The sequence below is a fragment of the Calliopsis andreniformis genome, chromosome 7 (genome assembly GCF_051401765.1).
Source record: "Calliopsis andreniformis isolate RMS-2024a chromosome 7, iyCalAndr_principal, whole genome shotgun sequence".
NCBI classification, from domain to species: domain Eukaryota; kingdom Metazoa; phylum Arthropoda; class Insecta; order Hymenoptera; family Andrenidae; genus Calliopsis; species Calliopsis andreniformis.
Genome location: NC_135068.1, coordinates 13,106,613 through 13,121,156, shown reverse-complemented (window position 1 = coordinate 13,121,156; position 14,544 = coordinate 13,106,613). Strand labels below are relative to the sequence as shown.

Genomic DNA, 14,544 nt, shown 5'->3' with positions numbered 1-14,544 from the left:
ACGCATATACTATGACAAACAATCTCAACATTATCGATAATTTTCTTTGCTCTAGTTTCTGTCGCGCGGGGTAAGCGATACTCCACGTTATCAGTCGGCCGCCCTCCCTCCCTTATCAGGCGGACGGCTCTACGCCCTCGCCATTGATACGACACCCCTTTTCTCCTCCTTTTCTTTTTCTCGCCCGGGTTTACGATAAAAGCGGCGCTCGGGGGAACGAAAAGTAAAAGGAACCGAGGCGAAGAAGCCCTCCGTGTCCTCAATCCTGCGCTTCTTATCGTCCTCGCGATCCTGTGAAACCAGTCGAACACAGGTGAAGGATCCTTTGTGTTCCATTAACTTAGGCGTATTTAATTGCTCGTCGTGGAAGTCAGTGTTGCCACAAATCGGGACAAAATGTCTTCCATTGACGTCACAGAGTAGAAGAGTGGAATTAGCAGACGGTATCTGACTGCATTGCCTGCAGTACTCCCACTCTTCCACTCTATGATGTCACTGGAAGATATTTTGTCCCAGCATATGACAATACTGAAGGAAGTGGTACTCGGTTGACTGTTCCTTTCGCGATTTTGAGCAGTAAAGTCCCTATGTGACCGATATAGGGAATTATTTCAATAGTCCAATAACAGGGGATGCAAGTTTGATGGTTTGAGGAGCTGCGGACTCTTTAATCAGGGTACTGAATTATTGCAGTTGCAGACACGAGGCTCTCAGGACTCGAAAATGGTGATATCGCGTATTGGAAATTTTAGCCCTGCTCTATGCAATCTTTATTTATTATTTAATACAGGATTCCCCGTGTCTATGAACCTTTCTCTCTACTTTTTTTGAAATACCTTGTTACAGCGCAGAAAAGCCGATTAATTGAGGTTGGATCGCTGAGCATTGCCGGTAAAAGCTGATTAAACAGCGTCGACTCGGAGCGCTTGCAACGCAAAGCCGATTAATCGGCCGACAAAGGATAATGCGGCGAGTGGGAAGTTGCAGCTTTAAAAACTCGATCGATGCTTTTATATTGGGGGCGTTTCAAACGAATTTCAAACTTCTACGATCGAAACTTTGCATCCAATTACTCAGACAGCTCGTAGATTCTTCAAAGTGTTCTAACGTTATTCACCAGTTAAAGCCCACTGCATCGGTCGAAGCTGCTCAAAATCACGTAAAAAGAAACTATAGGAAAACCACCCCCGCGAAGAGGCAGAGTCTATGGCTTCTAGTCGTTACAAATAATAAATTAACATCGAGGGATGGCACTGGGGGTGAATATAACTGACGAGGGAGGCACGCCAAGTCGTCGACTCCAATTTTAATACGATTTTGCAGAGTGCTAGTATGCAGACTACTAATACTTTTTGCAAAATATTAGCTCTAGTTGTTAAATAATTTTGAAGAAATGAGTAATTAAAGCTTCCTAACTTCTTCAGCTAGCTGAACACATCTTCAAAGCTGTTTGATACCTACTCCTAGTATTTTCCAAATAGCATTACGACTCTGTAAAAGCAGATTAAAATTGGAGTCGACAACTCAGGGTGCCCCCTCGTGAGTCACTCGATAGAAGAGACGCCGCCCGCTATTTACAATTAGAATAACGACGCCTGTTGCGTGACAGAGTCCCCCTGCGTGGGTGGGTCCCTGTCAGACAGTCCTTTCGTCGTCTCGTTTCATTCGACGCGCGTAGAAAACGGCCTATCGCCGCGACTCGCTCGCGACGCTCACTCTCGATTGTCTGACATTCAATTAGCGGCATAATTAAGACGCGCTCGCTCGCTGAAGGAGGCTCGACAGAGACGAAGGGTCGACAAACGCACACACAGGTGCACACGGTGCGGGGCGAGCACGAGGCGAGGGTGGATCACCTTTCTGGGCCTCTTTGGATACCAGACCGTGTTAATTTATTCATTGGATGCGCCGTGTGTCGTACGCGATACTGTGGAGGCAGTGTCGGGCTGCGAGCTGGCTGGAGGAACGTCGGAAGACGATTCGCCAGGAATTCGAATCATGGAGATAAGAAATTCGATCGAGACTTCTGGAGGCGGTGGGGCATCGAGGGCTGGAGCTCTGAGTTTCTGTTTTTCTTTTTTAATTTCCACAGGGGTCGAGGGTGAGGGGAGCCTGGAGCAGGGCAGTGAGTTGGCTAGTGATAATAAACAGATCCAGCTTTCTATTTTGATTTTATCTCCCGTCTAAACTGTTCATTTCTCCTGAAAGCTGGGTCCACTCCTCTAAGAGTCTTTTCCATTCTCCCTCGCCCTCTCTGTTTCGTGCTTTCTAATTATCCTAATACATAATTACATTACAGCCCTCCAGAAATGAACATCGATCGAACCAGTTATCTAGAGCATCCTTGAACACAGAAACACTGTACACCCACATACCCCAGAATAACATTAAAACGGCTTACGATACTAACTCATATTATAATAATGCATTGCGACAGCATTGCTCGTAATATTACCTTAAATAACGCCTAGTTAATTTATACAAGTGCCGTACAGTGGTTGTCGTCAGATTGTGTGCGCTTCGGTCGAGAGAAAGTTCTGAAATGGGGAGGAACAGCGATGCTCCTCGGTCCACGACGATATCCGCCGATGGAGCTGGCGCGATTGCACAGGGAATTGACTAAGCTTCGCGCGGGATCGTCTCCCGACCAACTTTGCTTCCGTTTCCGATTGGCGAACTTGTTTCGCGGATAGGAAAGCCTCGCGAGTACCGATACGTGGTGGGAAATTGCCAGCGACTCGTGGAACGTCATCTCCACTGTGTGCACGCGTGTGTGTACGTGTACAGATATATATTATATACATATATAGAGTCAACGATCTATAGAAATTTTCATGTGATCCACCGTGACAGGAGAAACGACCAGATCGAATATTCAGTAAGTGACGATACTTCGTTTCAATTTACCCGAGGGGAAAAGTGTCTTCCCGAAAAACCGCAGGATCGGTTATGCAGTACCAACGATCGTATAAGAAAAAAGGGGGGAAAAGTACCTCAAAAAGTCGGCAATACAAAGTCGTCCAATAAAAAGTGCTTCTATCGGTAGATACGGCAAGCATCCCATAAAACGTACAGCAATAACGGCCCCATATAGGAAAGGAATCGAACGATTCCTTCCGTGGTGCTTCTGTCCTCAGAGCCGCGCTCGATATCAGTCGAAATCTCTTCTAAGCCTGGAGGTTCGTATCCGCTCCCGGATGTCCTCAGCGAGCACGCGCGCGCGGCGATCGCCGAGGATCACCGATTTCGAGTCTCTTAAATCTCAGGAGGATCATCGAGGACGAGCCATCGATCGAGGGACGGACAGACGCCGCCAGAGTGTCCTCGAGCGAGCCATCGCCACCCCCGAAGTCGTAGGCGGTCCTTGCTCCCTCGAATCGTTAGAACCACCTACTCGAACGTGGCCTTGCGTGCCTCTTCGAGGCGTCAACTTGATTAGATTAATATTTTATCGAAGGGCCTCGAGAGAGGCGACGAGCCTCGTCTTTCGAGGCTGCTCTGGGTTGGGTCTGGGTTAGGTCGTCCAGGATCGATCACCGAGTTTCCAGCTGAGGACATACGCGACGATACACATTACACGCAGGTGTGCTCGATTATGCACGCGCCTCGAGGTACCGAGAACCGTGGCCATCCTCCTGATCTGCTCGGCGGGTTGTCTAGAGGCCGTCTCTACGTGAACAACACCGACAGCAGAAGGAGCAGAGAGTACACGAGGATGGACAGGTCCAGGTGGATGGGCTTCGGCGAGGAGGAGAACCAGAGAGAGCCTGAGGAGCCCACGGGAGCGTTCTCGTGGCGACTCGAAGGCTGCTCTGAGGCCATCAGGTCCTCTCTCGACGGCTCTGGGCACGGAAGCTCCTCCATCTTTAGGTCGAGGAGGTTTGTCACGTGCATGGGCTTGCCGTCTATTATTTGCACCTGGAACAATTTATTCAGAAGTGGTTAAAACCTATTGGGATCGGTAGCAGGACTCAGGTGCGAGGATCTTGGTGTCTGGAGTGTCGTCTGTGAGCGTGAAGCGTGTTATCTTCAATTTAGGATATGTACTCTGGTCTATTTGTTTCAATTATGAGAGTAAATGAATTGAATAAAACTTTTCGTGTTCTCATTCTTTCAATCCTCTTTTCCTATTAAAACAATGTCCTGGTTTTGAAAAATTACGAGAAAAAAGCACAGGCAAAGGGAAATATCATGAACCCCTCAAAATCGATTTCCTGCATGTCGAAGCTACAAAAATGGCTGCTGGAGAGTTTGAGTTATGGGCGACGAGTTTATTTCAAGCATAATTGAAAAAAACCGAACCGACAGCTTTGGACACACTGTTAATTGTATTTATATAAAAATGGAAATCTATCTGGGCACGATGTTAAACAAATTCGAGCGAAGGGCTGTTAAATCCTCGTCGTTTGAGCTTCATAGAATCATAAATCTTCGTTAAAAAATAGAAAAAAAGGGTTTTACATTTTTCAATATGAGCATGTATCAGTTTTCCTTAAATTGCCGTTTCCACATTGACACAGCATTCGACCGTTTCGATCGCTTCCTCGTTCCCAAAAAATTGTCACGACCTCCCAGCTTATTCGTATTACTGTTCCCTGGACATTTAAATAAAAAATATTCTGCGGAGAATTCCGTGCACGTCGGATGGCAAGCGAACCCAACTATAACGGCGTTTCGTGATAAGAAATTTGATGAAACCTCTTTGATCAAGCCTTTGTCTTCCCATGGAAGCTTCGCTTACATATCTTTCTAAACAGCTGAAGCTTTATCACCCCTGCGCCCTGATTAGCCCTTTGATACGGTTTTAGTTAAATTAAATCTCCCAGCTTTGATCGACGTTTAACTTTATGACGGGGTTTACAGTGCGCTGGGCAGCTCTGAATTTCGAATAAATTGGACCATGAACATTTCGAACTCGAAGTGCCTGTCGAAGGGAGTCCGAAGGTCCTGAGTTTGAATTGTTGAGCGTTCTGCTTCAAGTGTGATGGTAGAAATTTTGCAAAGGGGACTTCTGTTTAGTTTCTTAATTACACAGGGTGAGTCATTTTGACTGCTTCACCTGAATTTGCGTATAAATTATTTATAGTATAAAACAATGTTTACTTGGTTTCGCAAATTAGTTTTTTATGTGACTGAAAAATTATTCAGACATATGGAGTAAAAAAGTGAAATAACAAAAAGCTTCTGTTTGGAATATTTTTTTTATCCAAGTAAATTTAGGTGAAACAGTTAAATGATTTATCCTGTACAGTGTGCAGGAATTGTGGAGGATTGCCGTGGCAAGAAATTAAAATTCTGCATGCAAAATAATTGTAGTATTACATATTCACGCAGTATATGTTAAACAAATAGGAAAATGCAATATTATTCGCGGGCGTACTTTGGTTTTAAGGGAAAAATTTCGAGGAAAACCGAAACGAAATTGATCCTTGCGACTTGGATCGAGGGAAAGAAAAATATAAAAGGTAAATGTGTATCTTACCCTCGGCTGGGAATCGGAATTCGACGAGAAATCCTCGTATCCGTCTTCGCCCTCGTAGTCGTCGCTCAAGTAAGCGTCCTCGTCCTCGATGTTGCCTCCTCTGAAGTTTTCAGCCGGATATTCCGCTGCAACAACATGGAACCGGAAACTTGAACAACTGCATATTACGAAGGCGCTTCAACACATTTGAAATTTCACTATTGGAAAATATGGGAGAGCTAGAGATCATTTAATAGAAAATTAAGACAATGCTCGTATTGGAAACGTTCTGCTGTTTTAAATATTTTCCATCCCACTGTACTCCACACTGTACACTGCATTTCGCATTTTTATTTCAAGCAGACAGCGACTCACTTTTAATCCATTTTATTTCCGCGGGATAATAGTAACGTATGTCAGTACAGAGTGGAATCATACAAATAACAACGGGACAGGATTCAACACGAGAATAATAGCTCGATGTTGCTAACAACGAAGTAAAACGTCCTTTGATTTATATCGAATTTTTATATCTGCGAACGGTAATAATGGTAAATGGCGTGCCAGCGAACGGTGAAATAAACGAAAACAGAAATTTAATGGACCAGTGATTTACGTTACGCGATTGGTTGCAGAAGGCTAATATTTCGATGGAATTTGTTCCGATTGAAAGAAATTGCAACGGTTATACGGGCGATTCGAATTGATTTGTTCGGCAAATCAAATTCTGCCGTGGGAATAATGAGTGGGAGGGAGATACTCGGTAGTCAAAAGCAACGCTGATAACGTTCCCTTTTTCAATACTGCATTTCATATCTTATATTTGTCCTTATGTTACAGCGATAAATGTAGTGGCGAAATAATAATGCTCATAATGAGAAATGAAATTGCACTTGTTAGGAAATTGTTCATCGAAGTTGCTCGTTCCTTTCCATTGGCGATTTAAGTATTACCGAACCGTGAATAATTAAATAATTAAATAATTAAAACACAGAGAAATATAATTGTTGTCATCGTAAGCCTTGATAACAGGTATAATTAATAAAAATTAGCATAATCGAATTTTTCTGACTCTAAAGGTATTTTTAAACCATATTACCTTCACAATTCACAGGTAGAATTAAGTTTATTATCGAAAGTAATTAAGAAATTTCATTTAGAGAACACGAATATAAATAATCATATAATTTATAATATAACTTCGAAAATTCAGAGCTGGAAACGTAGCCTTTGAAAGTATTGAAATTTCCAATGAATTAATAGCGAATGCAGTTTCAATTTTCAACAAATAACAGTGAATTGAATGAAAAGTGCGCGTTACCAACTGCACATAAATTGAAGCAACCCATACGCTAAATTTTAATTCATGTTCCCTTCATTTTATGGTAACAAATCTACAATTTTATGTAACCTTTAATTAAAAATATCCTGATCCCAAAATCCCTAAAATTCCAAAATTTCTTAATCGGTATTTCAAACAAGGGTGCTAATAAAACAATGGAGGCAAAGAATGTCCAATTCTTCGAGCATACAAAGAACGACTCGAATCACAATGATTTTAACGTGGCACATTCTTAACATTCTTCTCAACAACGTTAACAGCAGGCACCTTCCTTTCAGTATACTCCTTTGAAAAGATTCACAGCAGAATCCTAGCCAACAATAGCCGCGAAAGTTGGTCGCAAGTGGGAGATGAAAGGAACAGGGGCAAGGGGGCTGGGTCCTAGGAAAAGGGTAACCCACCTGGATTCCGTGTAATCTCGAGAGCCTCGTTCTCCTCGAGGTCCATGTTGTTGATCTTCTCCTCCAGGAAGCAAGTGAGTTCCTCCAGGGCGTCCCGCAGCTTCCTGTTCTTCGTCTCGTTCCTCAGGCCCCAGATCCACGTCAGCTTGCAGTCGCAGATTAGTTTATTTCCTGAAAGGAGAACAGGTCGATGTTTGATCAGACGCCTGTCGGTGGTCCACGCTTTTGGGATTGCTATTGCGCCGAGGCTCTGGTTTTCAAACATATATTAATCATCACAAATTTGCCTGACCATTTTCACTCTGAAATATGAAATAAATGGTAAATTTTCCATCTCTTTGAACTGCCAATGGATTAATTCTCTGCTCTTTTCTTTCAATGTTTTCTGGACTATATGTTTGATCCATTACCTTCGAGTATGATTAAAGTACCGCTGTGAAAAGAGGAGATTTCGAACAGGGTGAAAAGGAGTCGCGTTAACAGCGAGAGGTTTCCCTGAGAGGGCAAGAAAAATGCAACTTTCGACACTTTTTCCGCGAAGGTCTGCAAAAATCGTCGGCCGTTAAAAGAGCCAAGTATAAGTCGTCCAGATCGTAGAACAGAATTAATCTCTAATTGAATTCTCCGTCGAACCTTCAAATAGAAGGCTTCTGGTCGGTCTGGAGATTTTTATTAAGAGAATGAATCGAAAAACGAAGAGAAGCGACAGCTTTCAGACGGAGTGATGGTTAATTTTTCCAGTTTTGCAAAAGCATCGCGAACGAAACGTGTCGTTCCTCTTGGCAATATCAACTAGCAGAATGAAACATTAATCTTTTCCTCTGTCACATCAAGACATTAAAATTTGAAAAATGAAATCTTTCCCTTCGCTTGTTTGGAACCCCTTTTTGCAATACTCTTTTCCTTCTGCTTAATAATATATCCTGTCCACGTTTCCTAACGCGGCTAATGAACTCTGCAGAATACCCTTTCTAATCGGAGATTCAATAAAAACTGTCCCCAGTTTTTGCCTCTGTCTCCGAATCTCTGCAGAACCATTTACTCTTACACACAATTACACACAGACTCTGTGGTTCAAGAGAACTGAATCATTCTGTAGCTTTTCAGTTAAGAGACTATCATTTTAACAATCTTATCGAGCACACTCGTGATCGTTAAGAGATCCTCTCAGGTGATAAGGGTTACACGTGAGGTCTCCTCGCGCGAATCGTGTCTAATTTCCCAGAAAATCTGGCATGGTCCCTGCGGTCCAATCAAAGCGAGATCGCCTCAGTTTAAGAGTTAGTTTTTGTCAGCATGGCTCTGATGTCGATGTCAGCGACGCATTATCCGCGCGAGATAGAGGCAAGTGTTGCATTTTGAATGGAAACGAAGAAGGATTAACACAAGACAACGCTGCTGGTGAACGTAATGGATACGGCCATGGGTGATTGTCGCGAGGACAATGGCGCTTGGCAATTATTTTAAGCGGCCCTCGAAACAATGAGACCGCGTATATAGTAACTTGCTCCATATTCTAGCTTTGAGGCTCATAATGGCTCATAATAGCAGTAGAAACAGTGGCGAAAGACGAGCCGAGGCAACTGTCTCTGCCCCTTTCAATCTTCATTTATCATACTCGCATCGTTTTCATTCTGCTCTCGGATATGTCCATTTAATTCGCCTAGTGGCTATATTCTGCTGATTCTGGACCAGACGTGGACACCGGAGAGCAGAGGCAAGGGGAAGCTCCCATTGTTGGTTTATATCAAAGAGGAACCCTGCTTACAAAATTGATTCCACGAGTTACTTCAAGTATTCTATATTTCGGTGATTGTGTTTTGCAGAAGAAGAATTAAGAATAAGAGGAGTCTTCGATGGAAGCCAAGGCTGCAGTAATGAAATGAGGGATGCACAACATCGTTTCCAGTTTATCCTGTATACGTGGCTCCAGCAGGAAACTTCGTCCAAGTACTTTCTTAATTCCGCAATGAATCAGCTGAGAGGAGTATCTCACAAACGAGAGCTGCGACCTTTCTCTATATCATTTCGTTATTCTTTTACGAACCACCCTTATTCCTCTCTCTGGGCTTATTTTAGCGTGGCAGCCTTTCAATTTTCAGGATGAGATCCCAGAGGACTCGTGGGACGGAGCTGTCGTCCGTCAAGGTATATGAAAGATAGAGGGAAAACGACTAGAAAAGATACTCCGCTGTTGGTCGCGTTTCGACCTCTTTTGAATACGCCAGAAGCAATCAACTATGATAATGCCACTCGAATTTCTTGCCATCGAGATTCCCATCCTAATGCTTCATTGAACTATCTCCAAATTGAATTATGTAAAATGTAACGTCTCTATCGAAAATGAAGAAAGTTTCCCGAGCCAAATATTTCATTCCTTTGTATTTAAAAAAATAAATCAATGAGAAAAGTTTTTGATTTTATCAATATTAATTTTTCAATAATATTTCTTGATTAAGCGTGTCCAGTCAGGCGAGATCTGCATTTCAATTGAACTCAAATTGAAACACCGCAAATTAACTTCCGAAATTTAACGAGCTCGCAATATTTAACTTTCAAATGGCGGCTTTGTTTCCCGCGTATATTGTTCCCCGTTTCGAGGGGATATTTTGGGGATGAAAAAGATAAAAGTATAAACCCCGTGAATAGTTATATTATTTCGCGAGAAGGCATCGATAAACCGCGCTCGATGTCTTAGAATTCCTCGAGCGATCCTCGAAGAACGAGCCGGAGCTATTTTCAATTGAGCCCACGATATCGAAGCGAAATCCTGATGCAGGGGGATGAAGGATCAAAAGGGAAGACGAGCTCTACGGGCAGCGTTTCCTCCTTTGAACTGTCGCGAATGTTTTCTCCCGGTCGAATCTATTTTCGCTTGGGATGAAAGTCGTAAGAGAGATGGAGTTGATAGCTTTCCTAGAGAAATTATTCGTGAAATCGATAAAGAATTCGTGCGAAATAATTCATCAAGCCTCAACCTATCCAAGGGCACGTATCCATTTCAAGTAAAGCTATCTCTAGAGTACTTTCAATACACTATCTGAATATCCAGAGTAGAGGAAACCATTAATACAAAAATCAATCTCCAAATTTCGCCAACCCTTTCGAAGTCATGAAAAGAAAACTAGGTCTCGCAGAGCATCTCTGACACTTTTTCGAACTCTTGGCGACTTTTCATTCCACTAGAAATCGACGTCCAAAGCAGCGAGCCAAATCTTTATTTCGTAGTCTTTTCAGGTGGATTCGGTGCATCCACCGCCACAAACCGCTTTCAATCAGTGATATCGTTCGGTTGGAGGGCGACGGGGGTGGCTCGAGGGGGATGGGGAAGATTTCCCGATGCGAAGGACGCGAAATGAAAAGGGGAAGGGAAGACAAAGCAAACGGCTAGCGTTTCCCTTTTCCGAGCGTGCCGCGAATGTTTCCCGCCTGTGTTCCATCGCTGCTCCTATCCGCCTGCAGCACAGCGCGGCATATCGAGAACCGATCATCGATTGTATCGAGATGAAAGCGAACGAATGGCCCTCCTTCCCACCCCGAGGAACCGCGCGGCGCCCGTGAAAAATTATGGGGCCGAGGAAACCTTCCTCTGATAGATCTGAAAAATGTCGAATGGAGAACAGCCATCAGCGTCGCGCGATTTTTATCCTTGCTCGAGTGTTCTGGCCATTGTTGCCCGGGGATTGGGAACTGTTCATGTGCAGAGTTTCCTTTTCGAACATTTCACCGATTTTCATTTCACACGACGAAACGCTTCCTTATATTTCTATCACTGAACTGTTTGGTTAGAGCTGGGCTTCTTCTAAGGAAACTGATAATTTGAAACTTTGAAATTTTACAAATTTACAAAGCTAAAAATTTTCAAATCTGTCAGACTAAAGTCATTTAGTCATTACCTACGTTTGATATAATCGCAAGTAGGTCTTCAGGGGATTAGATTGTCGACCTGTCGAATGGGATTGCGCATTCCAAGGATGAAATCAGTCCTCGCCGATTGGTGTCACGTTGGCAGTGGCTGCGATTCGAAATGACGTTTTGACATATGGACAGGCTCGACTATCCCGAGCTTTTCAGAGGCTCGTGAATTCCGCGTGCATGTTTGATTTCTCGCTCGCGATGAAAGCGTCGCCAGCAGAGAGAGAGAAGACAGTTCTCGCGGATGATTTAGTGGAAACGCGGAAGCCTCGAAGCTATGGAATGCGAGAAACGGTTGACGAGCCGATCGTCCCGTGCAAAGATTGTCAGGGATCTCAGAGAAGTGACAGCACGTCTCTTGGCTCCCTTTGTAGCCTCCTATCGAATTTCAATTAAGCTCAATTCTCACCACTTTCCCAGAAACTCCAAAAATGAATGACCATTGAATTCTCTTTTTTAAAGAAACACCAAGCGTTCCTAATAACCAGAAGCTCACATTCTGGAGCACCCTCCAGCAGCAAAGCCACCGTTTTCACGATATACACAGGTTCTATCGAACACCCTTATTTCCCACGAGGAGGCTCGCGGCATTTGATTATTTCCACGCGCCCAGAAACCCATTCGCCGAGCTCTTTCTACCTCGCTCGCAACCCTTTGTTCGGCGGACATTTTCATAGTCCTTTTGATCCTTCATCTGGGCAGAAGACATCGAGGATCGATCGGCAGTCGGAGTGAAAGCCAGTCAGAGTCTTCGCGGGGAGAGATAAGAAGAGGACCCTTTCGCCTTTTGCGCGAATCCTTCCTGACCCCTTTTCGACGAGTCCCCTTTATCCCCGCGGCCGCCTCTTGACTTAGGAATTTTCATCTATGCACGTCCAGCGGGTCTTTAACCGGATCCCTCTTTATTGGACGATTTCCATTCCCATCTCTCCTTCCCACCCTTCCCTCTCCCCTTTGTCGGACGCTTTATGCGGCGTCCTTTGCTCTGGGCTTCGCTCCTCGCTGGAACACCATCTCAAGTCGATGGACTTTCAGAAGATTTTGGAATTCTAGCCTTTCCCCATCCGATTGCTGGCTGTTTCTTCGGCCAGTCGTGACTGCATTCGTTCGAAGAAAGTGGAGGATCGGCTGGCACAGGGAGGACAGTACCCTATCATGACTGTCTTCGAGTTTGACAGGCAAGAGTAGCGCCAAGAGAACGAGAATAAATTCTTAGAGGAGCACTTGGCTCGAGAGTCAAACTACCCACGTTGACACTGACAAGGGTCTCGCGTTTAAGCACCCCGATCTCGCATATTATGCAACCATCTATCCAGCATAAATTCACGATCGAAGCTGAGTCTAGGTAAAAATTCATTCGTCACCCTGTATTATGTCCCTGTCATCCTTGGATCGATGCCCCATCGAATGGCAGCGGAGCACAGCTACCGATGGGCCCGAAGTAATCGGCGTCGCATCGACAGAAATGATTTTCCGTTCCGCTAATTACTATCATTGCCGTATTTCAAGCTGTCCAGGTGCGCGTAAGTGGAACGACCATGATTGCAGCTGCAGCTTGATAACCCATAAATCGCGTTGCGGCGATAATTCCGTTAACCGTGTTTATTAAACTCGAGCGAATCCCATTTTTGCGGGAACGATCGCGGCCAGTCGCAAGCTAACGAGGGTTAATCGTGTCAACTTCGACGAAACTTCCATTAATTCCGGAATTAAAGTCCGCCCACGTGCGCTCTCGCATCACGGCCTGAATATTTATCGGGAAGGGCCGCGACGGGGCTTTTCGCTCGCCGTTTTTTTTTTTCCGCCCTTTTTCACCGGATATCCTCTTCGAAACGGTGTTCCATGGTTATTGGCCATCGAAGAGATACGATATTTCCTGCCTTTCAACCGACCATTGTTCTTGCTCCCTTCGCGTTGCGCTTCGATGAATTATAAGCGTCGAAAATGAACGAGAAGCGCTCGCGAGTCTCCATGCTTCAGAGCTCGAGCGTTTTTGCAGGGAATGAAGGATTAATATTGTGTCAGATCTGATGGGCTGCTATCGATTTCGTTGTCTGAAACTTTTAGATATTTCTGATTCCTCTTCGCGGTCCCTGAAATGGTTTCGCGCGTTAAAAACACCGAGGCGTCTGCGGAATTATCGAGAGATTTTACAGAATCATCGAATCCTGTCGACACCTCCAGAACATTTATAACTCTCCAATTGATTTACAATCACGATCCCCGACCGCCTTGTCATCGGTCTCATCAAATAGTCATAAAATCGGTCGTTACACGCGTAATACCATTACCGAGATTTTAGTTTCCCCGACGACGAGACGATAAATCGTCTGTTAACGTTTCCGCAATTATCGTCGCGACTAATGTGATCGATATCGTTCTCATTATCAATCGCCCTTTTTCGAGGCTCGGTCGATTAATCACGACGGAGGAATAACGAAACCGCGTGAAATGGTCAGTTTATTTCACGCATCGCCATTTATTTTCGAGTATGAATATATATACGCGGAGCACATCGAATACGCGGTAATCACGTCAAATGTGGCTGAATATTTCTGCCTCCCTTAAATCGGAAGGCATGGTTATCGTTTTGAAAATTCCAAAATTTGACGAAACACACGGAGTTCCTAGAATTTTTTTCGGGAATATCGTTTACAGGAGCATAAAATTCGATCCTTCCTCTTCAATTTAAAAAAAAGATCAAGTTGCTACGATTTTTTTTCGCCAAGTTACAGCATTTCAAAGTAACCCTTGCATTTTTACAGTACAGCGGATAGTGTCATAGTGTGACAAAATGCAGGGTTGACTTCGAAATCCTGTAACTTTGCGAAAAAAAATCGCAGCGACTTGATTCTTTTTTTAAATTACAGGAGAGGGTTCCAACTTTATGCTCCCGTGAACGATATTTCCTAGAAAAATTTTAGCGAGTCCCTGCTTTTTGTCAAACTTTGCAATTTGTTGTATTAAAAATTGCCAACTTTGACGGGATGCACCGATATGGAAAAATTTTTTTCAGTAATGCGGTTTACAGAATCATAAAATAGGAACCTTGCCCTTTAATTTAGCGAAAGAATCAAGTCGCTACGATTTTTTTTCGCGAAGTTACAGGACTTCGAAGTAAACCCTGCATTTTGTCCTGTGTTGGTACTAGCCGATACGCTCTACAAATGCAAGGGTTGCTTTGAAGTGCTGTAACTTCGCGAAAAAAAATCGTAGCGACTCGATCTTTTTTTTAAATTAAAGGGGAAGGATCCAATTTTATGCTCCTGTAAACGATATACTCGAAAAAAATTCTAAGAACTCCGTGTATTTCGTCAAACTTTGGAATCTTGAATACGACAATCATGCCTTCAGATTTAAGGCGCTACAGTAATACAGATGCACTAAATTTAAAATTAAGACATAGTATCTTATAGTCAAGACTT

The 14,544-nt window shown here is 43.8% G+C and overlaps 1 protein-coding gene across 1 annotated transcript in view; it reads right to left on the bottom strand.

Annotated features, from left to right (window-relative positions):
• Window positions 1-3,543: 3,543 nt before the first annotated feature.
• The window catches only part of Con (leucine rich repeat protein connectin), a 195,196-nt gene continuing 184,195 nt past the window's right edge, over window positions 3,544-14,544 (bottom strand). Inside the window, exons 6-8 of the mRNA XM_076382391.1 lie at window positions 7,205-7,375; window positions 5,483-5,607; window positions 3,544-3,918 (exon numbers count right to left, since the gene is read on the bottom strand). Coding sequence (XP_076238506.1) covers window positions 3,670-3,918; window positions 5,483-5,607; window positions 7,205-7,375 — 545 coding nt within the window. The 3' untranslated portion in view covers window positions 3,544-3,669. The remainder of the gene's footprint in view (window positions 3,919-5,482; window positions 5,608-7,204; window positions 7,376-14,544) is intronic.